This window comes from Oryzias latipes, chromosome 13 (assembly GCF_053564925.1).
Source record: "Oryzias latipes strain Hd-rR chromosome 13, Olatipes_Hd-rR_3.1".
Taxonomy (NCBI): Eukaryota; Metazoa; Chordata; class Actinopteri; order Beloniformes; family Adrianichthyidae; genus Oryzias; species Oryzias latipes.
The window spans coordinates 24,668,820-24,694,511 of NC_136249.1; the positions used below are offsets into that span (position 1 = coordinate 24,668,820).

At 36.8% G+C, this 25,692-nt stretch overlaps 1 protein-coding gene across 8 annotated transcripts in view; it reads left to right on the forward strand.

Moving 5' to 3' along the window:
• The window catches only part of igsf9ba (immunoglobulin superfamily, member 9Ba), an 86,348-nt gene that overhangs the window by 15,198 nt on the left and 45,458 nt on the right, over positions 1–25,692 (forward strand). For 7 of the 8 annotated variants that reach the window (XR_013647055.1, XR_013647056.1, XR_013647057.1 and 4 more), the window contains exons 2-4: positions 3,576–3,773; positions 14,958–15,104; positions 22,299–22,450. Coding sequence is in view for 5 of the 8 variants with exons in the window: in XM_023961469.2 (XP_023817237.1) it covers positions 3,576–3,773; positions 14,958–15,104; positions 22,299–22,450 (497 nt within the window). In the remaining 3 variants the exon portion in view is untranslated. Of the gene's footprint in view, positions 1–3,575; positions 3,774–14,957; positions 15,105–19,389; positions 19,530–22,298; positions 22,451–25,692 lie in introns of those variants that run through there. The other variant, XM_078929376.1, reaches the window with a different exon arrangement.

Sequence of the window (25,692 nt, forward strand, 5' to 3'; positions counted from 1 at the left end):
GCAACTTCCACGCAAATCTGTTGTGTTCTTTCCAAAATGTCATTTTAGTTGACATTTAAGGTGCTAAAGCAATCACAAAATTGCAAGCAATTCTCAATTGCAAGCCAAAAATATTCCCCCCTGACCATGCTTCTATAAAACCTACTGCAGTCTCCGAGTCTTCACTGCAGTCACCAAACTGGTGCTGATTGTTGCCTTATGAGAAGCTCATAAAGGGAGGGGAGACATATTAGCCCTGTAATATTTTAAGGTCCTCAGAGTATATTCCGTATCCAAAACAAGTTCTCCCCACCACAAGCACCTTAAAATATTGTCAACTCAAACTTAAGCTGCTAAACTTATTCATCATAAACTGTCTGCAGAGAAAACAGTGGATTTTAGCATTCAAGTGCCAGAGAGCTTTAGCCTGTGTTTCATGTCAAGTGACTCTACTTATTTAAACTAAACAATGTGTCTAGTGTGTTTCATAAGGCATGCGTTTTTTTTTTGGAGAGGTAGAAAAGTAAGTTGAAAAACGAGTGAAGGGAACAGTTCTCCTTAGTTTTCTATGAGTACTGGCAAATGTATCTATTTTTTTCCATTCATGGGGTCCTTTATATAGTGTTCCTATTTACCTTTTTGTGAAAATTATGTGCTTCATATATACCCTGTTTTTCAGTTTTATGATTTGCTAGAGGAAAAGCATCGCTCCTTTAAAAGGGAAACCTCTTTTCATCTTTTTAGTTTAAATAGTTGCAAGTACAGAGTAAAAGTTGATCAAATTTTTAGTGGTGTTAATGCAGATCTGAAGTTATTAAATATTTGTCTGGATCAAATTAACAAAACAAAACGTAAGTGATAGGGATTTTTATTTTAGCAATCATGCTTTTTGAACTTTACAGAGGCAGAAAAATGTAAATTTCGTCATTATAAGTGAGTATTTGGTTATGATTTATAATTTAATGAAAGACACATCATCTTCTGAATTCTTTTTTACGATAAAAATCTTTTTATATGTATAGTTGATGGGTAAAGTCACATGTTTTGAACACCTAATGTCTTTTTTTGATGTTTGAGCACACTATTTTTAAAAGTTTAAAGGTTTTCAACATTAAAATTCTCTGAAGACATATTTATATTATTTTGTAGGACTTTTACACAAAATTCACTTGATTTATACTTTTCTAAGGAAATCAGATCTCAATCAAAATTTGAATTGTGTCTTTGTAATTTTGGAATGTGTCAGATTCAAAACAGGGACAAGTATCTTTGAACCCAGTCATGGTATGATGTGGTGCAGAAATGTATTTATGAAAATGTTACAAAGCGGCATGGGGCTCTGTGGAAAAAAAAAAAAAAAAAGAGTTGAAAGGGATAGTTTGAGCAGATCTTTTCAGTGCCTCTGATTGGATGACTAGGAGAATTTTAGGATATACACTAAGTTCTGGTTTTTGTTTCGAATAAAGGTCCTATTTAGCCACACATGCCATAAAAACAGCAAGGGAGATTCCAGCACAGACGCATGTGACCAGCAAACCACATCTTTGTTTCAGAATGTATCATTTGGATAAATCTGCTGTGCTACAGTGCAGAATCTGTGCTGGCTTAAATGAACAAAGTGGATTAACTCTGTTACTGGATAATAGAGATTGAACTGGTAAACACAATTACTAAAGGGCATTTCTAGTATGAACGGCACCCTTAAAAAGCCCCCACCCCCCACTCACAGCCCCAAACACCTCCTTAAATGAGTGTCTTTGTTTCCTCAGAGAAACTTTGTTTTCCATTGATATATTTGTTCCATTGAAACATTGTCAGGTTGTTGCTCATTTGGACTACAAGCAATCGGAATTCTTTCAGAAACTCACAATTTTACAAAACAAAAAATAATTCTGCATATGATTGTTTGTGTGTGAGTGTCTGTGATTGGGCAAATATTATTTCATACTAAGGGCACAATAATAATGAGGCGGAGGGAGCTTTCTGAATAATACTGAAATACTGTTTAAAGCATTAAGACCCTGGGCAACTGCCCACTGTGCCTATGCCTAAATCAGCCACGGCATGTGGCCTGTATGGGCAAAGTGAGAGCTTTGCACGTTAAACTTTATTTTTTTGACGGTGACAAAATTGTGTTTTGGTTTGGATTTTAGTGTAAAAGAAAAGCAAACATCATTATTGACCGAAGCGACAGGACTACTTAGACCTGTAATTCCTCTCTGTCCTTAGTACACGTTTTTAGTGAAAATTAGTCCTGATAATGCAAATGATACTGCTAATGAAAGCGTTAAGTTATTCAGCTGGTGGTCCTCTGGAGGGAAACGTCAGCATGTCTCTTGATCCCTGAAGCAATTTTTTTCCCTCCCCCCCTCATTGGGTGAGGGCTGGTAGTCATCCTGCTCTGACGGTGGACATGCAGTCGGCTCAAAGACAGCGGGGGTGGCAGTTGCAGAAAATCCATTCCCAGAATGAGCGTTCTGCTGAGGCAGGTATGCCGACCTTTGAGTTGTCTGATAGGTCAATGCTCGGCAGCGTGCCAGGACATTCGTGGCCAAACGCCAGGCCTGGTGGTGCAGATACTAAAGCCCATCTGAGCAACAGCCAGCTATGATCAATGGAACCCCCTTTGGCAGCTCATTGATAGCATACAGTATGGTACCACCACTAACGCTCATCAACAGATGCAGGTGACAGATGACAATAGGGTCATGATAAGGCTCTAAAAAGAGAGGCTCTACCTCTGTGCCTGGCAGCTGCTCAGACTGCGTGGTCTGCTTTGTACAGTGCCTTACACTTTAAACAAAATATACCTCCAATCGATCTCTTGTTTTGGCACTTGAGTATTGTTTATGAATTAGTCTTGTGTGGCTTGAACCAGATAAGATTTTCCTGCTTGTGCTGCAGGAATTCTATGCATGAGGATTATCCCGCACCATGCTTTTCTGCACATGACACTCCAGCACTGCTGAGTTTAAAGACCCACTCCCACTTTTTTAGCATGTAGCATTCTTCTCATGATGGAGGACATACAGTATATAAAGAAAAATTAGAATAGAATTACATTTCTGAGTATGTCTTTATTCAAATTGGAGCAGACAGAACAATGTCTTTGGGAAAAGCTTATAGCTGTGACATAGGAGCTATAGTCGGCGGGCCACAAGTTCTCTTCTCCGCTCCATTCCGAATGACCGGCTTAAAGACAAATAGGTCCATATAGGTCTTGGTCTTCCTCATCTGATCTGGGATCTGGCTCAGAAATGAACGGCTGGATAGATTCAATTTGGCTTGTAATTGTTGTTGCACCCGTTGCAAGATTAAGGTTGTGAGGGGCTGTAAGATAGAGGGAGGAAGTGTAAACCAAGGGATGATAGGAAAAGAGGACCTGCTGACTGAGCCAGCAGTCTTGGCCACAACTCAGAGGCAAATTTCAGATGAACTAATGCTGCTCTGCAGAAACTATATCCTAAAAAAACTACAGGTTATTAGATTTTTCTTAAAACTGCAGAATCATAAATAAAAGACAACTGGAATTTTTTTTAAATAATAAAAAGACGACCCAAGTGGGACTTTAAAGTTTCTTTCCCCCCCCCCTGCAGGTGCCCACGGCGTTAGAGAGGAGCCCCGCTTTGTGACGGCACGCGCCGGAGAGAGCGTGATCCTGGGGTGTGACGTGTCCCCTCCCCTGGATGGCCAGCAGCCGCCTTATGTGGTGGAATGGTTCAAGTTTGGAGTCCCTATTCCCTTCTTCATCTACTTCCGCTTCTACCCTCCTCATGTGGACCCAGAGTACACTGGTGAGATCAAACCCAGTAGATTTTGTGTTGTGGAGTCTGTCTTCATGGGGATTTCAGAGCGTCCTGCAAATGTTTTTAGTACACAAGCACACTAAATCCATAATGCTGTTATGTACCCAGCATAGTGTAAAGCATGGAGTTGACAGAATTTCATGCTGTTTATGGTAGAAAATGTTTCTCTTCCCATGGATAAGCAGCTCTGGCTTTACCAAAACCAAAAGCCTTGATTAAACAAAACCCAAAGATGCTCATCACAAAATTTCTTCAGATTAATGGAAGCTTTCAGTTATCATTTTCAATAAAAAAAAAAAAAATATATATATATATAGGAATGCAAGCATAGGTTCCTTTTCTTAATTTGGTTTATTACTTGCAAAGATGTTCCTTTTTTTTTAGATAAAAGAATTATCTCCATTAGATTTTCCCTTTTTCTCCGTCTGTTACACCCTATCCTGTCTTAACAGGATAGGGTGGAGGTCATCTTTACACAAATATACCGTATTTTCCGGACTTAAAGTCGCTCCGGAGTATAAGTCGCACCAGCCCAAAAATGCTTTATAAAGTAGAAAAAAAAACACAGATAAGTCGCACTGGACTATAAGTCGCATTTTGACGGGAAATTTATTTTACAAAATCTGAGACCAAGAACTAATAACTTGCACAACCTCATATGACACAATCATAGCAGACTGTTTATCTCATAATTTCACAGTAATTCTTTCTCATACTTATTTATTTATTCCTTTCATGAAGCATCATTGGCCAACTAATACTCTGTTTTCATCCTGTATTTGTAAAAAAATAGTTGTCATTTTTATTGCATTTCGGAATCTATGAAATCCTTGGAAAAAAGAATATTATGTTGTTAGCCTTCAAGATCTTATTGTAAAAAAAGTTTGCTGATTCTCTGAGTCACTTAACATACTCTTAACACTTAACACCTCATACATCAAATTTAGCCAGGAACATCATCTCTGTTCCTCACAAATGAACATAACAGGAGGGTTAACAATGTATTTATTTCAATTTAGTTCTAATATAAGTCGCTGCGGAGTATAAGTCGCACCCCTTGCCAAACTATGAAAAAAAGGGTGACTTATAGTCCGGAAAATACGGTAACATAGGAAAGGATGAAAAAAAACTTGACATAAAAAGAAAGGGATCAGATAAATTAAATTGTATTTTCTATCTCTTGCTAAGAAGGATGAGGCTTGGAGGAAAAAAAGGAATCATAGTATTTTACTAATCCAGAGGCCATAATGTTTATTTAGTCGCCTCCACAACCATCAGCATGATGTTGAACTGAAGATTGTTGTTGATTCAGGTTTTACTTCTATGTTATTTGAATGTCTGACCCCTTTGAAAGCTATTAAAATGTGAACAGACATTCCCTACACTGCTCCAGTGATTCTCACCAACGTTATGTAGTTACTGTTTAGTGTCAGTTTTTCTTGTCAAGCTTTGAAAATGAAAATAAAAACGTATAATGTGTCTCAACAATAAAGGATCAAAGCAAATGATGTTCTGAAGCATTAACGCAAATACAGCTGTCAGGAAATAAACGGGCAATTAAAACCAAACAACCCTGTCTTCGGAAACGCTCACAATAGAAAATCCTTGTAGAAATTTACTGCTGTGAGCAGAAATGACTTACAATATCTGTCCTGTCAGTGTCAAACCTGGAGGAACTTCTTGCTTAATTTGAGTATAATAATAATATTATTATTATTATTATTATTATAACTATGTTATGTAATCCCAGTAGTTTAAAATAATTGTTTAGTTACAAGGTAATTAAAAAGGTTTGATGTTTTTTCCTGACATTTTTGTGAAAAGTCTGGAAAGTTTCACAACTACCAAGGTTCCAAATAGTCACAATATGTGCTTTGAAATTTTGGTGCTTATCAATGAAACCATAAACTAATTTGGACTGTTAGTAAAATGTAACATGAATGTATTTTTTTCCTTTTTGTTTTACTGTTGCTGTTCTTTTTAGTTTTGTCTTAAAGTGTACTTTACCTCTAAAGCTGATGGGTATTGTAGTGAAAGGTTGGATGTCTTAAATCATCTCATAGCATTTTTATTAGTTTTTAAGGTATCGATTACTTTGCACTGCTGACGACTCAATCAAAGTTCTTGCTGAGAGCAGAACAAATTCTGACAAGCGATTTCAAATAAATTGCCTTGCAAATCTTTTTCATTCGCAAGGCTGACTTACAATTAGGTCCTAATAACTCTGGTGTTTGGGTCTTGGTATAGGTGGTGTTTGTGAAGATTGGGGCCCTTTTAGTTTTTTTTTTTTAATGTCAAGCTGTGCTTGCTGTTTTCTCTGTCCATTCACACCCATTGCATCATTTTTGTGTGACAGTCTTGGTTTTGTTATTTGCTCTTTTTTCATGCTTCATTGGAGGTTATTATAAAACATATGTATGATGTCTATATGTACAACATATACTTCTGCACGCCACATTAAAGCCTGTAAGTTGTTAGACTACGTGCTTATATAGTAGTCCATATAGAGCCCGCAGCAGCAAACTGAAAAACTGTAGCATGTGGAAAACTGCAAATTTACAATATTTTTCGCCAAAAATATTTTCATATAAGTATTATATATTCTATCTATCTATCTATCTATCTATCTATCTATCTATCTATCTATCTATCTATCTATCTATCTATCTATCTATCTATCTATCTATCTATCTATCTATCTATCTATCTATCTATCTATCTATCTATCTATCTATCTATCTATCTATCTATCTATCTATCTATCTATCTATCTATCTATCTATCTATCTATCTATCTATCTATCTATCTATCTATCTATCTATCTATCTATCTATCTATCTATCTATCTATCTATCTATCTAGTACACTATAAGTGCACTGTTGAAGGTCCTAAAAATGTCAATGAATGGCAGTTAAGGGTTTTTGTTTTGATTTGCAGTTGTTAAGAGTTCAGAAACATAAAGACACCCACTCATGATGAAATTTGAGGTTTTGGTATTTTTATTACATTCTTGAAATAATTTTTTGATGATGGGTATATTTAAAAAAATGAGGCTTAAAATTGCATTTCTGAGTATTTCTTTATTCAATTCATTGAGAATTGGGAGCAGACGAAAAAATGCAGTTTGAAAATGGTTGTATATGTGCTGTAGAATCTATTATGGCAAGCCACAAGCTCCCTGCTCTGCTTCATACTCATGTTTTTCTCAGTCGCTTTAGTACAATTCTCAGATCAGAATTAAAGTTTGCAAATACATGTGTGCATTTCTCAAAACAATTTGTACAAACAGCAAAACACCATGGATTTTTCGCAAAAGTCTGTAACTTGCACAAAATCTTTAGTTCATCTCTCAAAACTAAGTCTTTATGTCATTGAACATGTCAGTGTCATCAGAATGTCAGGTCCTTGTGTCATTGTCTACGAACAAGACAGTCAAATTACTTAGTCATGTTGTCAATATAACTGTGTACTTTAGAGGGAGGTTCTGATGTTAACTATGGCTAAAGTTTTGATGACAATTATTGTAAAATGTAAGTTACACCTTTTTGTTTGATTGCAAGAGACTGGACAAGATTCACATTTACACTTTTATTGTTCATATTGTAATTTGTTGACAGACCATGTCATACCAGCATAGAAAAAAACGACTGCAAACAGTAACACAAAAGGATAAAAAAGATAGGACAATATTCTGTACAACAGTACAGGCAGTGCAGTAGGAATTGGTGTGGTCTTCCTACAGCTCTTGTTGTTCCTGTATGTTAGGCCACAAATTCTCATCCACATCACAGCAAATATCCTCTCTTGCAATGGAGCGAAATATGTTTGTTACATTATGACAACTTGGTCAACCATTTTGCAGTTATTCACTTATACGATGAACTAATGACTAGGTGTTTTGAGGAATAAGACTATTGTACAGTGAACTATAATTATATAGTTTTGAAAACATTTTGATTTTGATCAACATGACATAAACAATTGATAATGTAGCAAAGAGCAGAGAATTGTACATAATCATTTGCATGGATGTACCAAAGCAATTGCAACTTGTTCAAAGAAGTGAGAAACTGCTTATATGATGTGCACAAGTGACATCATGATGTCAAGATTGAACAAATAGTTTTGGGAATTTCATTCTGATCTGAGAATTGTACTAAAGCGACTGAGAAAAACTGTAAGACAACCTAAACCTGGTGTCCCAAAAAAACAAAAACCTAGGAGACATCACAAAAATTAATTGTCTGGGCTGTGTAAGCATTAGAAGCAAGAACGGAATAGCTTCAAATAGTCACTGAGTTACATTTCTCTTTCATTCAAGTTTCCAGTCTAGACCCTGGCTGGAAATGAAAATGTGTCTCTCTTTACACTTTTTCCATAATCATGAGTAGTATAAGTCTTGATAATTTTCAGTTTAACAATATAATTTTTCCCATCACAGTCCCTGCCCATTTGCAAGAATTAGACAATGGCTAAAAAATGAATTAGTTTTCTTAATCAAACCTTGTAGTTTTATTTCAACATTTGATATTTAAATTGATTTAAAGTTAAGGTATGCTCATCTCCTTGACAAATTGCAGGTGTCTTTGTCCTGCCTGTTTGCTAAAGTTCATCTATAGTTCAGTGATGTCATATCAAGCCAAGATGGCAGTGAGATCTGTGTTAAAAATATGGGCATCAGTTGAACCCAGAACAGACCAACGGATGGCGTCACTTCAAAGAAAATACTCTCTTTTAGGGCCCTCCTTGAATGGATATTCATAGAAATGTTTTTGGAGTTTGTCATCCTCTGATTGCTTTTTCTAATTCACTTTGTGGGGATAAACACAAGTACCACCTCCAAAATAAACTCTGTTTTACTACGTTTTGCTCTAGTTGCTCCTAAGAAAAATGTTTTGCTCTTTAAGTGCAACCTTCAGGAACTAATTACCGTTGCCCGTCAGTTGTTTGGAGCTTGGCTTCCTCTTATGAAGTGAGATTCAAATTTTTATGTTGAAATCTGTTGCAGCTTTTTTTTTTTGGCCAAAGTGATGCAAAAAATGGCATGAGTCTCAGTCCAAACATGAAAGTTAGGGATGGTAAAAACAAAGGCATGGATGGTGCAAAGCTTCCTAGAGTGAAACAAAAAAAACGCTGAACAGAGCAACTCATTTCCCATTTGATCCACCGTTCAGTACTTTTAAAACTAGGGCAAGACTTTTACGTTATTCTCAGCTAGACTGAAAATCTCCTGTTGCCACAAGACACATTTGATTTCTTACTGTGGGAAACTGGATGGTCTTCAGGATCTTTGAGAAGACAGAAAATTGCCAGAACAATGACAGAAGTGATCCAAGCCCTACTACTTAAACCTAAACAAAACACATGAAAACCTTAAAACTGATTGGTTCACCTATGGAAATACTGTGAAATAAGTGTGAGCTTCAGGACAAAAAAGTTTTAATGTAGCAGAAAGGTGCATCACAAGAAAGTGAACAAAATCCTCTGTTTCAGAAATGGTCCATGAACAGATGCATCATGATTATGGTCACTCTCATAACAAAGATTAAAGCTTGTTTTGGGGATTGAATTCTCTTGGTGTCATGGGATTCTGTGATATTCTTTATGGCGTTTTAAATATCCTCATGTGGCCTAAGAGCTTATTTGGACTATTTCCATGAATTATCACTCAGTAGAAAAAAAATGGATGAGTTTAGTAAATTTGATTATGTTGCCCAGCTGCTACCCAAACAACAATATTTGTAGAGCATTTTGTACATAGCAATGTTTCAAAAACACTTCTCACAATGCAGGGTTTGAGCATTAGGCTCTAGTAAGGTCATTCTGTATGTATTTGTCTGGGGTCAAGAGCATCTCACAAAACTTTGACTGAAGGAGAAGTTGTTTTTAAAAAAAATCAAAACTTAACACAATATGAGTTTGTTTTTGTGAATTATTTAAACTAATTACTCTTCTTAAATAAATAAGCAATGTCTTTCTTTCTATATAAGGTTAAGGGTGTAACTAAACTTGTTGGTAAACAGCTGTGGTCAAAAAGGATAATTTATTCACAGAACAGATAGAAACATGAACTAAATTTGAACCAATTCCCAAAATGCGCTGGAGGACCTAATCTCACTCCACCTCAGTTGTAGTACAAATGATACGTATCAAAGTGTCATGCAAAATATCCATCGCATCATTTACTCGAAAAGAGAAAAAAAATTAAGTTGATTTTCAGGCATGTTAAAATAAACTTGCCAAAAGACAAACAGTTTGACCCTTTTTTTGTCTGATAAAACGACAATCGTTGTTCCATATTTGTCTGCGGCTCAATTGCCGCTACATTCCTACTCTTTACGTCAGCCGTTTTGGTTCAGTTGCTCTGCTCTAAGAATAGATTGCATTCAGACTGAGGAATCTCAGAGCGATGTGATTGGAAACTAACTGAAACCACCTCGAAAGATGGGTCCGAGAGCGGTTCCTGATCCCGGACCAGGGTCGGCTTGGGTGTATTTAAACCGAAAATTTGTTCCGGATTATCAGGGGAAACGAACTCTGGTTCACTTTAAGCAGAACAAATGTGTCCAGTCTGAAGACACTGCTGTCTATGCGTAATTTTAATGTCAATATCTTACTAATTTTGTCTTTTGATTAATTGCAATTAACTTCCATGTGATGACATGAAATTCTTAAAAACAAAAACAAAAATGAAGTGCTGCATTTTAAAGGATAATTAGAATGTCTTAAATTTGAGCTTGTGCCCATCTAGTAAGTTCAGTTTTGCATTAAGTGCTTTCACAACAATAAGTCTACAAAATCTGCCTAGTTTATCCGTAAAACACTGGATTGTCAGCTTAAAAGCAATTTTCAAATGTGTGGATGAGCTTTTGATGCTTTCATGCATCTCAGGCTTTGTTTTCTATTTTAGTATTGCAAGGAATTGTGGGATTGAATAATTTTCTTTACTTTCAGAGGGAATAGTCTGGTAGATCTCCTGCTAAAATAGATAATAAAAGATGCACTGGGCGCTTCTTTTGTCTCTTAGTTACTGAATTATAACGGGTCTTTCCTTTGTCTGAAAGAGGGTTGGAGCAGCATACACAATAATTGTATGCAAACGTGTATGTGTGGTGTGTTGAAACAGTCAAATGGAGCATTTTTCTTAAAATTAAAGAGGGGGAAAATATTAACTTTCTTTCTAAAGCTTAGCTGACTAATGAATGCAGCAAACATGTCATAGAAGAGTAGAACAATGTCACTGCAATTAGAGGCAGCTCTATGGAGAAAAAAAAAAAACTAAATTATTTCGTCTCCTCATGCAGATGGAAACTCATGCCAGTAATTGTGGCAGTTTCAGACAGCCATATGTCCCAATTAATAAAAAAAAGAAGGACCAGTTTACAGTACATTTACTTGATCCACTTTTCTAAAGTCTGTGTGAAATGTTTGTTATTGTGGGAAGTTACTACGGCAACAGAAAAAAAAATATTGATTTGTCTTTTTTAGAAACATGAAAAAAAATCCAAAAATCAGAAAACAACTGCTCCATAAATTTATGATGAAATTACAGTCAATACTCCTACTAAACTTTGTTATATTAGAGTGTAAACTGAGCCTTAAAGTTCCTGTTTCCTACCACGTCAGAATACAGCCCTGTGGTGTCATTCTTGTTTTTTTCCCAATTGACTTTGGCGTTCTGACTTCTTATTGACAAAACACTTTTGGTTCAGGTAATCAGCGGCAGGTAGCAAATTTCTCTGAAAAACCACCAGGACGGTAACTTTTTCAAATTGAATGGCATGATTCCACATCTACATGTTCTTTTTTTTAGAATACTATTAAAAGTATGTCATCTTTAACAGAAAAAAAGAAAACATGCTTTTAAAATGATATAAATACATTTTTGAAACCAAATATAATATGAAATATCCAAAAACTATATTTTTTTTGCTATTCTTCCCTATTGGATAAAAGAGATGTTTTATAGCAGTTCTGCTGAACATCATAATGGAATGGAGTTCACACAGCATTTAAAACAGCTGTACTTGAAAAATCTTAATATTTGAAGAATGCTGTGGCATGACTTTTATGGATTCTTTTCATTTTTAAGATAGTTTTTGAACTCTTCATTGATCGTTTTTGTCACATCAGAAGATAACGTTTTTTTGTTTCTCTGTTTTTTTGCCCAACAAAGCTATAGTGTGATCTGAAGATCGTGTTAGAGCTGTGTGTCCTCAGAGGAGACAAACTTGTAGCGTCTAAGTGGTCCATGCCCAGGGGGGCGGTCTTTCCGTGGATACAGCGCTGTTAACTCTGTTTACAGCCTCACCCTCTCACTCCTTGACAAATGGGAGATCAGGTTGATTCCTACCCTTCACGCCACCACTTGTCTCCCTCAGCACGTCAGGTAAAAATAGACCTGACTTTTAAAGACAACCTACCTTTTGACTGTGAGACAGCACGTCCCTCTCCTTCTGCCTTCTGTTTGCTTTATTGATTTTTGGCTAATAAAAATAAAATGTCTGTTTCTGAGCCCAGCATCAGGGTAGGGTGTCTGTCTCTAGCACTCAGGTTTGCTGGTATAGTCATTTCGGACCACCCCAGATGTCTGGAACAGGAAGCTGTGCTTACAGTACATCTACACATCAAAGTTGGGCAAAATGCTCCATCTCTGAGCGCTTGTCAAACAGAGCAGAAGCAAATGTGTTAGTCTGCTGGGCTGTCAGCGGCAGCCATGTCAGCAGCAGGCTGGAAGCTTGAAGACAGACAGCTTAGCAGCTGAGGGTTTCTCCATGCTTACTTTCCTGAACGTCTCTGCTCTCTTGTGATTTTCTCCCTTCAGAATTCCAATTTATCCTGAGCTTTGAAGTAGGAGGAGGTGGGAAATGAAAACTTCCACCAGAAGTGAGATTTCTGTGAATTGCAGGATATCTCCACAGTGGCACCAAATATTTTAATTTAATTAAAAGGAAGCTGTGGTTGAGCAAAAAAACAACAACAACAACTTTTCGAGCTTGATGGGTGTTACGTAATGTTGAAACACCATGATCTTTAAACTGTTAAAAGAATGGCTAGGTGTCGTATGGAATTAGATCAGCTTTTGAGGTGCTTGATGTTAAGCAATGACATATGTATTTGCACTGAAACATCTGAAACATTTAAAATTGCTCAAAAAGTCTGTTTTAAAAGAGCAACAGTTCTTGAACTTTATTAACTATGTTGCTTTTTATTTTTCCTCTTAATTTTTTAGCAGGTATGGATCAGAAGCATGATGGACCTAAAATTCACAATCCCAGACTGGAATGAAATGTAACCATTGATTTATATATATTTTAACAGCTTTTAAGCTTAAAAACAGTTTGCAGCCCTTAAATTACATTTAAAACAATTGTAGTCGTTTGTACAATAATTGAGAAGCTGCTTTGGCATCAAAACTTCGTTGGACTACTGCACTTTATGAGTTTTTATGTACGCAAAATAAAAATAAAACTCCAACATTGATAATATCTTTGGATCAACACAGTCTGCTCAAAAGCTGCAGCACAGTATGTATCAGGTCAAAGGTTAAAACAAATAAACCGAAATGTCTCAGAATTAGATCGGGGCAAAATAATATTTTGCAGTCACTGATTCTGCAAGTTCTCCTACCTAAAAAGCTGGGAGAGGCCTTTAATGTTCACCATAGGCCCTCGATCCTTTAACACCAGAGCTTTAGCCCTGGTGTTGACGCTCTTTAAATCACAGTAACCCATTGACTGTTTCTGCTAATCATAATCTTCCAACAGATTATGACGATGAATCTGATTCTTCCGCTAATACTACAGGGTTAGACAGTCAGACTGAGAAGAGTTCAACTTTTGGAGCAATTTTTAGAAAATTGAATAAATATAAGATACAATCTTCCTCCATTTAGGCTTCTTGTACAACCTCACATTTTAGGGTACAAATGATCTTGAGAACATGCTAGGCTGTCATGGATTTTAAATCCTGCAGTAGTTCAAAAGTCCCCATGCTTAAACCAGTGCATGTCCAAGCCGAAAGTTTGCCGGAGACCATCTCGACAACCTAGAGGAGGATTGGGAAATGTCATGTGGTCAAATGAGACCAAAATGGAACTCTTGGTAGAAACACCAATTGCTGCGTTTGGAAGGGGAAGAATCCTGAGTTGCATCACTGGAACACCTTACCCACATCATCTGGGCAAAGAAGGAGTGGCTACGTAAAAAGTATTTCAAGGTTCTGGAGTGGCCTGTAGGCAGTGTCTGGACCTCAGTTCAGTAGAGAATATTTGGAGGGAGTTGAGACCCATGTTGCCCAGCAACAGCCCCAAAACATCAAAGTTCTTGTGAAGATCTGCATGGAAGAATGGACCAAAATAGCAGCTACAGTGTGTGCAGTGAAAACCTACAGGAAATGATTGACATCTATTATTACCAATAAGGGTTACATTACAAAGGATTGAGATAAACTTTTGTTATTGACTGAATTGTTTATTTTCTGTACCGTTATACAAATCAATGCTTCAAAAATCAGACATTGTGATTTTTTGGATTTTTTTTTTTTACAATTTGTCTCAAAACTGAGGACTACACATGACAAACATTACAGACCTCTTTTCAATTTATGTGGGACAACCTGCAGAATTGATGACTACCGTTGCCCTGCTGTATATCTTCTTTGTAGAAATGTGTTTGCAGTCTAGAAGGCTGCGTTTTCTTAGTTTCAAAAGAAACTTACAAACTGATGATGGCTTCACAAAGTAATAAATATGAGACTGACATATTGACCTAGGTACCTACAATAACATCAATAACTTAAATACTGAACAACTTATGATCAAGCTTCAAACATTCCACTTCCTTTTAGTTTCAGTTTCCTTTTAAGGTGCTGCTAACTTTGTTGCTAGACTACTTATTTTCTGCATTCAGCACCGTGTTCCAGCTGTGGTCATAAATTCAATAAACACACCCGTAATTTCATTATGTAAATCATGGATCTTTTTGTAATAACGTGTGCGCTCTTTTTTTAGCTTGTGATCTTTTATTAGATCGAAGATGTCAGGGTGCATGAAGCAGCAATGAAATGTTCGATGCTTTTAATGACCAGACTGCCAAAATATGTGCAAATACTGCGACAAAAGATTGCATGGGTTGAGTGGTAACCAGCAGTGCCTCACCTCTGTTTGCAGGTAGAGCCTCTCTGCATGGGAAGGCTTCCCTGCAGATCGACCCAGTACGCTCAGAGGACCAGGGCTGGTATGAGTGTAGGGTCCTAATGCTGGAGCAACAGTACGACACCTTCCACAACGGCAGCTGGGTGCATTTTACAGTCAATGGTGAGTAAGAACATGGCTTTGTGTGTTTAAATAAAACAAAAAAAGTCCATTTGATTAGAAAATGTAAAGGCTCTATTTGAAAAAAAATCTATCCTGTTTTTAAGGGTATTTTGGAAACTGTTTATGTCACCTAGAACATTTCTGGAAATGAGCTACGTGTGTGTTTGGTTGACAATAAACCTTAATCCAAGATAGTATGATGAAGCAAAATTCCATTTTTCTTTTACAAAACAAACATACTTTTACTTTTTCTTTAGGAAACAGAATAATCTTAATAATCAGATTCTGTGCAGAAAAACAAAACACCAAATAGGTATTTTCAATTTCTCTATAATGTAAAATGCAATCACAAACAAATAGCTGTGTCTTTTTTTTAATCATCTTGATTCATAAGAATGTTTTTCTGTGACCTTTAGGGTACTACCTTTTGGGTCTGACTGTCAGTTCTGGGAATTTAAGTGAATGTAATTTGCCTGATGTATGTAAACTAATGCGTGCTTTGAAGTTCCTGGCCCCCAACAACCAATTCAGGGTTTCTGTGTCCACCTGTGTGTGAGGCCTTTGTGATGTAAATGTTGTCATTTGCACCAGTCAGCAAGGCCGCATAATATGTGTCCACATGTTGCCTGACAAACAGTTCTGTTTCCCCCCCAAATTATATTGTTAAAAATGTAGTGAAATGTAGTTAAAATGATGGAAATATCCAGTGCATTTAACGCTGAAAACTCTAAGTTTGCCTGTTTTATTCATGTTTTTAAATGTCACAGATGATGTAAAAGAACTGCGATGATGCAGTTACAGGATTTCCCTGCTATCAGTGGGTTTGTCAGAATAATGAGTGAGACAGTCAGGCCAGCAGCTTTTTCCCCACAAAAGAGCTTCCAGTAAAAAGGACTCAGAGGCTGGTTAGAGGAGGATTGATTGTTGCTGGTTTCAGACAGTCTGAGAGTCTATCAAACTGATGACCAGGCTGGAAAAAATCTGCACCTTTGCGTTTCCCAGGAATACCCGAGTGGCTCCTGTGTGAAGTGTGTCTGTACATTGTTGCAGAGCACCACAAACAGTGACGTCGACTTGTTTTATAGCTGTAAGAGCTGCATCTGGTTAGTGTGAGAAATGCTTTCTGTGGAGCCTGAATGTCTTCATGTGTGTGCAGTCAGAACTGGTGGCAGGTGTGGTGGAAAAACTATTAGTTCAGCAAATTATACAGATCAGAACTAATTAAAAACAAGATTTATATAAGAGTCATGCTTGGCAACTAGGGGTGTAACGATTATTTGACTTAATTGATGAATCGATTTATATTCCTACGATCCAACCAGATCGATCTGTCTGTGGCAAGTTGTTAATCAAATTGACTTATACAATTATAAAGTTGTTTCAAAATGAAATAAATTGACTATATCAATTTTGCAAAGATGTGACCATACAGTGTGGTAGAATGTTCTAATAATGTTCCGTTTGTATTATTTTGATGTGGAAAAACATCAGTGATCTAAACTGTAAATGGATTAGCTATTAATTCTTGTTTACTTGTTTGTTTGTACACATTTAATTATCGTGCAAGAAATACAAGGACTCTGTAAAGCTTCACCTGCACTGTTCAGTACCCAGTTATTTCTCTCTGAGTCCCACTGTTTGAAGTTTTGTACAAAGGTGTCCTGGATCGACTGAATGAATCATTTCTCTCCTATTGGCAACTGATTTAAGGCAGAAACTTTGGGTTTAAATCATTTAGATCTCTGATCTTCAGTGTTATTCTGCAGCAAAGTGATGTCAGTCTCACTAATGTGTGTATTTTTGATGTGTGAACCTGTGACTGCTGTGAGAAAATCATGCATATGCGATGTGATGAAGCATATTCATGTGGTGAGTCTGAAAGTTTTTGCTAAAAGACATTTATGAAAAGCATTTCGTGACCTGATGAGTTTAGAAAAAATGCTTACCTGCACAAAACAGATCATTTCATAAGACCTTCTTAGCTCTGTGCTCTGGGTACCACATCTGCACTGAAAAAAAAGCCTAAAAGAGACCTCTGTTGGATATTAAAAGTGAAAATGCACAAATGGGTTAGTACTCTGCTGCCAGTGTCACCTGCACACTCACATGATGTTTGGGCTTTGTGAGCATCTGTAGGCGCGTGTGTATAGACGTCTTGTTGTGCAGACATACTGCATCTCTGTAGCTGCCTCATCAAGATTCCCCAATACCCGCTCCCTCCCTCCAACTCTCCCTTCCGTCACTCCTGTCAGGCCTTTCACAAAAAACGGAGCTCTTCAGGCGGCAGCAGCGGAGCTAATAATACCCCTTAATGTCAGATGTATTTGACATTTTAAAATATGCCGTCCCATGTGACCTCGATGTAAAATGAAATCTGACGTGGCTTGGGATGGAGTGGTCAGAAGCAAACACACCTAATCTGTTGTGATGCTTTTACGTGAAAAAGGTTCCCGTTTGTTGGAAAAAAATCAGGGCTTTTTTAAAAGTCTAGACATGCAACAAAGAAGTACAACATGTACGGGCCTGCTATGGGATGTCTGTGAAGTAAGCAGGTGCCATCTTTGACTGGCTTCCGCACAGACACTGAGGACACTTGCTTCCTTTAGCCATTTGTTTTTGCATAAACTCCTCCTTTGACTTCCTGTTGGTTGGCCTAAACATCCTGCCAAGCGGACAGGGGATTCATGCCCACTCAGTGGCAGGTGTCAGATGGCAAGGCCTTGTGCCCGAAAAATACACTAAGTCCTGTCTCTCTCAGCCCCCTCCTCTGGTCCTCTCCCTTCTCTTTCAGCATGTTCTCTCCTGTCTTCCTCCCTTTTTTCTTCTGAAGCTTCAGCAGGACTGATTTTCATCTCAAGTGGACTCCCTGCCTGTTTGTCCCCATGAGTAATTGAAGTTGACATGTGGCCAAACCTTTAAAATAAAAAAATGCTTGTCCAGTTTTCAAGCGACAGATAGTAAAATCTTGTTTTGACCTTTTTATTCCTAAACCAAACAGAATAGGAGAAACATGCCTTAAAGTCGATGCACCGTGCAGAAGTGAAAAATTAAAGCATTGCTTTTGCCAAATAAAAAAAAAATGCATTCGTTTAGTATTCCTTTTCAAAAATCTCAATCAAAAGTTCCTATAGAAATTCACGAGACAGTCTCCTCCCCCCACTTTTTGCTACAGTTGTTTACAGACACAATATTTGCACATAGAAGGACTGCAGTCTAACAGCAAAGACAGGAACCGTGGAGAGATGGTCAGTTTTTCCAGATGCAACACATTAGTAAAGTCTATGAAGTAAATTATGTCTTTAAATGTCCTTTTTTTTGGGAAGTTTTCATTTTCCATCACAAAAAAGGGTAAAATTGCTTGTTAGAAAGTATATAGGATAAATTAACTAAATGTTTGGAAAGCTTAATCTGAAAGTGCAAAAAAGACATTTAAAAAGGAGAAGCTTTGTTGATAATAACTTTTTATTTTTCTCGGAATGCAACTGTTTTTGAAACTTTTTTGTGTTTGTTTCCTAATTTTCGTGATAACAACAGGCTATCATTAGAAAAATAAAAAAATGCTAAAACATGATCATACAAAATACTTCTTTTTAACTTCAGCGTGGGTGGTTATTTTGTTGTTTGTGAGAAAGTTTTTAGTCCTTGTGAAAATAATCTCTTTTGAAAATAATCTCAACACAATATTAAAATTGTCTACAAATTTTTACAGAGGATGATGAAAACTCTTCTGGGAAATGTAGTCCTGAATTGTGGTCTGTTAGGATTAGTAGCTTCATCATTTATACCAAAGTAAATCTAAAAAATGGTGTATTACTCAGAATATTCAAAGGTAAATGGGAATGAGAACACTTTTTTTTTATTGCAGCAGATGTTAAATTGTATGCAGAGGATCAGAACATGCTTGTATTTTGGAACTTTGTGTTCATCTTGTTGGTTCTATGCAGCCTTGAAAAAATGTTAGGTAAGAATAAGGCTATTAGAAACAGTTCTTTATCGGGAAATATCACACCCAGTTTGAGATTCAAGATGTGAAGTGAATAAAACTCCATAACTCTATTAGTGTATTCTCTTGGAGTCAAATAGAGAAAAGAACTAGGGAAGGGACAAAAAGTTGCTAAATCACTTTCAGGTCTCTGAGCAAAGGACAAGGATAGAAACTCTCAGCCTTTAAAGAACAGGCTGGAACAAACATCTCAGCATTGCAGCCATCTGCTGATGTCTTGTTATCGGCAGAGACGAACAGTGGGAGTTGTGACTCCCTCAACCATCTTTTAATGTATAGAATTAATATAGAGCTGCAGTAAGCAGGGCAGAATTTTCATGCCCAGATTGCTTTTTTTTCGAGCACAATTCCCAAGTTTCCCCAAACCATGGTGACACTTCCTCTATAACAAGCTGCAGCTGACAACGGGAAACAAATCCCAGGTGGGTCGCTGTACCTGTGGCTGTCACCAGCTCTGCCACGTGTGCAACTTACTTCCTGTCAGCTGATGCCTGTCCCTTGAGAATAATCTTCTTAAATAGGTGTGGAGCTAAAGACAGCACTTTAAGTGGCAATATATTAAGTAAAAGAACAGCACTTACAGAAAAGCAATTTTGCTTTAATACCTTTTTATAAATAAGAAAAAAAAACTGCATCAAACATGATAAAAAGTAAAGATGATGCAAAGTTGTGACTGTTCTAAACTTGCTATAAACATTTTTGTGTGATAGCTTAGGAGGAAATTTGTTAAAATCTCTTACTTTTCTATGGTGTTTACTTTCTCTTGCTTGAATGTATGCCAGAAGCCTTTTTCATTGACCAAAGCCTCTAAAATACAGCTTTATTTGTTCACTAAGATACACAGCAAATTAAAATAAAAGCTGTAGGAAAAATAGATGCCAATGTTTATTTTTTACATTTTAGAGTTAAAACATCAGAACAGGGGATGAATAAAAGTAATAATGGATTAAAATAAATTATATAAATGATACTTTTACAATTAAGATAAAAAAACTGTAATATTTAGGGAATTTCTTAGCCCATCAGGCAACTGGTTCAGTAACTACATAAAAATAAAAGCTTGTTTCCCTGTTTGTGTCTAAGGCACCAGCAGCAGATCCTTTCCCTCTGAGCATTATGGTTTCATGTGGTTCTATAGCACCATCCAGTCTGTCAAATATTCAGGCCCTGCTTCCTGTAAACCAAATGAGTTATTAATAACATTTCAAAATCAATTCTTGATTCTACAGGGAGCCGATTTACAGTTTTTAAGGAAGTTAAATGTTCTTACTTCCTCTTCCGGTCAGTACTGCTCGGTTTTTAGCCAGTTAAAGCTGTCTGATGAGCTTTTGGCTGCGCTCAGAAGAAAATCAGATGCAAAAGTAAGGAGATTAAATGTATTGTGGTTTATATATATCTCTGACTTAAGCTAAAATGTTATAAGAATGTTTTTGTATAAAGTAAGAATTAACAACCACACTAAAAAGTTCCCCTTTATTTCTTTGAAAACTGCAGTTGCTACTTGTTTTTGGGGAACTTTAGAGAATTTTAAAAACTAAACATAGTTCATATTTGTTTATTAAATATGTGGACTGTTGATATTCTGTTGGTATAGCTGTATACAACTTATTCCTGATGGAATAAATGCATAGGAGAACAACTTTTATGTTACTATAAATCATTAGTGAATCCTAAAGAAGACAGGTCCAAAAATAGATACCTGGAGGATGCCATATGACAAGGGGACATAGGGTGATTAATTTATCCCAGTGGTGACAAAATGTATTCTGCTCAGAAAATTAATTAATAAAAAAAAAAAACGTTTAATTGAACTACATCCTGTCCTGAAATACAAATTGGAATGCTATGGTTCTGCACTTTCATCTGAACGTACCAGGAAACATTTCTTTCTTTGGAATAAACAACTAAATATATGTTTTAGTGCTGTTGTTGAATTTAAAAAGATAAATAGAATTTGATTAAAATGGATTATTATAAAAAAAAATTATATAGCAAAACTATGTTAAGTGGTTAAATCCCCCTTAAGTATAATGTTATTTCTAAGTATTAAGTTCAAAATGTGTCTCTGGTCGGTCAAAAGGAAGAAAATTATGAGGAAACAGAAAAACATCACTAAAAACTAAAGTGAATTTGATCAAATCTATAATCTTAAATTAAACTGAAAGTAATACGTGTTTTTAATAGGTAAATTGAAATTATGCTTGCATCGTAGTAATTGCGAAACACTCCAAAGATAGCCAGCATAGGATGTTATCATTGCAGCAGAGTTTAGAATCAGTGAAGCTTATATTACTGTAAAATGATTCCTCATAACAACTAAAATGTCACATCATGAACAGCTTAATGCACCTACTGACCCATCAAATGCATGAGCGCGGGACGCATGAATCAGTCTTGCATTTTATTAGAATCTCCATTAAGCGACCGTGTCATGTAATGTAATGAGTGTTCGGCAGTGAGAGGCCAGGATGGACAGGCAGATGTCTAAATGTGCTAATTGGGCAATCTGTTCATCCATGCCAGGTGCTGGTGGCATGGATGCGTGGCCAGACTCCCGCCGGCAAGAGCTGACCCACTTGAGCGGAACCCCTTTTTTTGTTGTTTTTATAAGTATATATACTATTTATCTTAAAAAATATTGTTGAAACTCTAAAAGCAGCTGATTTATGATGCTGCATGTTACTGACAGATGACTTGTGGCTGTTCGTGGAAATGCTGTGAAGGTGCAGGAGGGTTTTCTCTTGTATTTTTAAAAATACACAAACGGCAGCAAGTTGTTCTCAGTGCAGGTGCATATTCACTATAAGGTATCTGTGCAGCCGCTTTGGAAGTAGTCTTTCTTGACAGAAATGCAGAAATGTACAATATATCTGACATGGACATGAATTTTGATCAGGAACCATGGATTATGAAAGCGTAACCCTGTGTGTGGATTGGTGACCTGATCTAGGACTGAATCCAACGGTTAAGCAGATTTTTAACCAACTGCCATTAAAAGAAGGGGGTAAAGAATGACTCAAAGCGCTGTTTTTAACCGTGCAAAGGTTGATCTGGATTCAGAACGTAGAGAAAAACCTTTGATCTCACTAGAAGACAGGGACAAATATGAGAGAAGTCCAGCACTGATAAAAGTCCCCCCAAAAAATCACGCTTTTGTATTTTATGGTTTAAATTTTTTGTCTTCTCCACAGCACCGCCTTCATTTACATCAACACCACCCCAATATGTGGAGGCTAAAGAAGGGGGAAGCACTCTGCTAAGCTGCTCTGCCCAGGGAAATCCAAAACCAATGATCAGCTGGTTGAGGGAAGGGGAGGAGCTTGCAACCAATGCCAAATACTCGGTAAGAAATCACAACGGCCCAAACTCAGATTTATGATTGAGCACAAAAATAGAGGCAGGCTTGGTGCACAGATGGCATCATCCGCTGTGCCCATCTGTACAGTAAGTATGCTATGATCTGCATCACATCCGGTCTTTTAATAATACTCTTGTTTAGCTGGAGAAATATTATTTTGCCTGTTTAAAAGTTTAAAATGTTTTTGAAGAACTGTATCAGAAACACTGATACATAAAAGAATTTTGAAGCAAATAGTCAGGTTTTTATTCAGATGAAGTGTCATCTGAATACGAAAATATCTGTTTATACACATAGCTTTAACCCCTCAGAGCCTTCAACTACAGTGGCCCTAAAGTGCAAATCACAAAAACAAATAAAAAAACAATATTTTAGAAATCAAAACAAAATTATATAAACCAAAACACAATTCTCAAAAAATAAAAAGAAACTAAATAAAAATGAAACGTTTTGGAAAACAAAATTAATTTCCAGAAATAGCGTTTAGTTGAAATGTTGGTCAAACATCATCATCCAATCGGTGATGCCCTATAATACCTATCTTTTCTGATTTCTCCTTTTGCTTCATTTTTTTACATTTCATTTTGATTTCTGGAAATTACTTTTGTTTTCCGAAATGCGAACATTGGAGACACATTTGAAGAAACCCAAATGTCAAAAAAATCAAATGTCATCATCCAATCAGCGAAGACCCATAGTATCTATTGGTTTCTGGAAATAAATTTTGCTCTCCAAAAAGTTTCATTTTTATTTCGCTTCATTTTATCTGTAACTTTGTTTTGATTTCTAAAGTGTAATTTTTTTAATCACTTGTTCTATTTCATCCCTCCTGACCGCCAGAGGCAGTGCTTCAAGCACTAAATGATCCTTGCTGTGTATGCGTAGTTTGAGAATTTACTGACAACAGTCACCTGTGACCTCCTGATTACTCACGTGAGGCTATAAAGTCACATGGTCCCAAACACGAGAAAGGGGAGGGACCAGAACTCTGGCTGTCATCCGCAATTCATAGAAACGTAGTAATAAACGTTACTTTTGTTTTGCTTTCTCAATTGTTGTTGAGATTTGTCATATGTTTTCACGTTGAGTAATTTATTGGTGTTATTTGCACTTCAGGGCCATCGTATCAGAGCTTACTTTGTTGCCTTTTGATTACTGATTTTCGTTCCTTCCTCTCAAAAAGGAAAATAAAAATCTGATGTTTTGATAAGGGATTTCTGTCATGGACACTTTGTGGTTTGATTTTAGCAAAATGTCTCACTCAGCTATATCCTGCTACAACAATAAACACACATCTCAGTTCTGCCGGTGTTAGAGTCATTGAACAAACAGCTTCATCACAGATGAGTCAGAAAGTGCAGAAGCGCTAACAAGCAGTGATGCATTAAAGCCACATGATGCTGCAGCTTGAGTCGAAACTGCAAATATCTCTTTCTCTGGAGGTGGAGAACAGGTCATGACTCTGTCAGGCGCTTTGTCTTTTAAGGGAGTTTAACTCAACAAAAGGACCAAACAAAAAAATAATAATAAAAAAAACTGTTAGTAAGTGTAGAAGCATTAACAGGCATTTTTTAAAGGATGTCTTACAGTCGTGGTTGTCTGCTTGCTTTTCTGCCTGCCTTCACGTTCTCATATGTCACTGATAGTGCAGTCTGCTGCAGGCGCTATCAGGTCTTCACAGCTGCCTGTGTGATATACTGTAGAGGAAGTGACAGGAGCATACTGAGTCTGTCAAGGGCCTCTTTTTCATTCCCTTTCATTTTGCTTCCCAGCTCCAACATCTCTCCCTTCAGTCGCCTCTTTTAACACCATCCCCTCAGTAAATGATTAGACAACACTCTGATGCATAATTAATCTCTTCTTTCTGCATCAATATTACATTAGTCCTAAAATGAATGTTAGACTAAATGGGAAAATCTCATGGGGGGAACAGAATGTCGCTCCTTCAGCTTTGCTGCTTTTCCTACCTTTTCTCATCCTTTGCTCTGTGTACCTCCCTTTAAACTTTAGTGAAGTCTTGTGCTGAGAATGTGTGAGACTCATGGTATATTTGCTCACCCGCACAGCCACATCCAGGGAGACGGGGTGCTGAAAAGGAGGAATGCGACAGACAGGGCTTGAGTCAAGCAGGAAATCTTCTTTCTTCACCTTTTTTTTTATCTGACTTTTTTTCATTGGCACAGGAAAAAATAAAGGAGATGAAAACAGTTGCTTTTTGAAATAAATTTACATAAAAAAAGCAAGGTGGGAAACAAAAGCAGATTTTCACATTTTTGAACATCATCCTTTGATGTGTCAGAGAGGTGGATGTGACATAAGATGCCTTCAAGCTTCTCTTCCCTGTTATTTTGTGTGGGGTCTGGTCTCAAATAAGATGGTTCTTAACATCGTTGGTCAGAAGTAGAATTTATTAAAAAAAAAAAAAAAAAAAAAAGAAGTAGAATTTATACGACTTACCCTAATCCTAACCGTGAACGTAAACACGACCCTAACCCTAAGTATCCCATTTTTCATTTTAATCAACACCTGTTACTCCCCCCCCCATTTCAGTCTATCCCCCTGACATAAAAATTGTCGAATTGTCCCTAATATAGGCATAATGATGCGGCTGACCTGTTCGTTTACCTTATTATTCTATGTATTCCTTTTTTAATCGATTAAAGTGTTCCAGGATTACGTTTTAAAAGATATTTATTCTTTTTTTTTATATTCACAGCTCTTGTTTGATCTCATTATCTCTCTTTCTGTATGAGGAACATATTAATGCCGACTGACAAGCTAGAATTTTCAAAAACGTCGCAAGAAAACAAGTAAATTCTTAAGACATTTGTCTAAAACCACTAAGTCCCACAGGAAACATGAACAGAGAAAGACTGTAAAAGAAGAAGAAGCTGGTTAGAGTCAAAAACCTAAAAGGCGGGGGGCAGATTTCAAAAAGTTGAACTGTTTTTTTTTTTTTTTTTTTTTTGCTGTTTCAGTTTACTGTCTAATAAAGTGATGGGGGTGCTATATAGGCCCCTTTTTTGGTAGCTATCTCTGGTACAGTGGTGGTGGGTTATGAGGACTTTGAGCTATGGCAGACCTTTTCTGGTCTGGAGGGGCCGTTGAGTGGCTGTAAAATGGAAATTAGAAGTACACCCATCCATAAACCAGCAAAGATTAACACAATGAACAATAGAATTATCAGTTTATTAAAATAACAATAGTTTTAATAATAGTTTTAATTT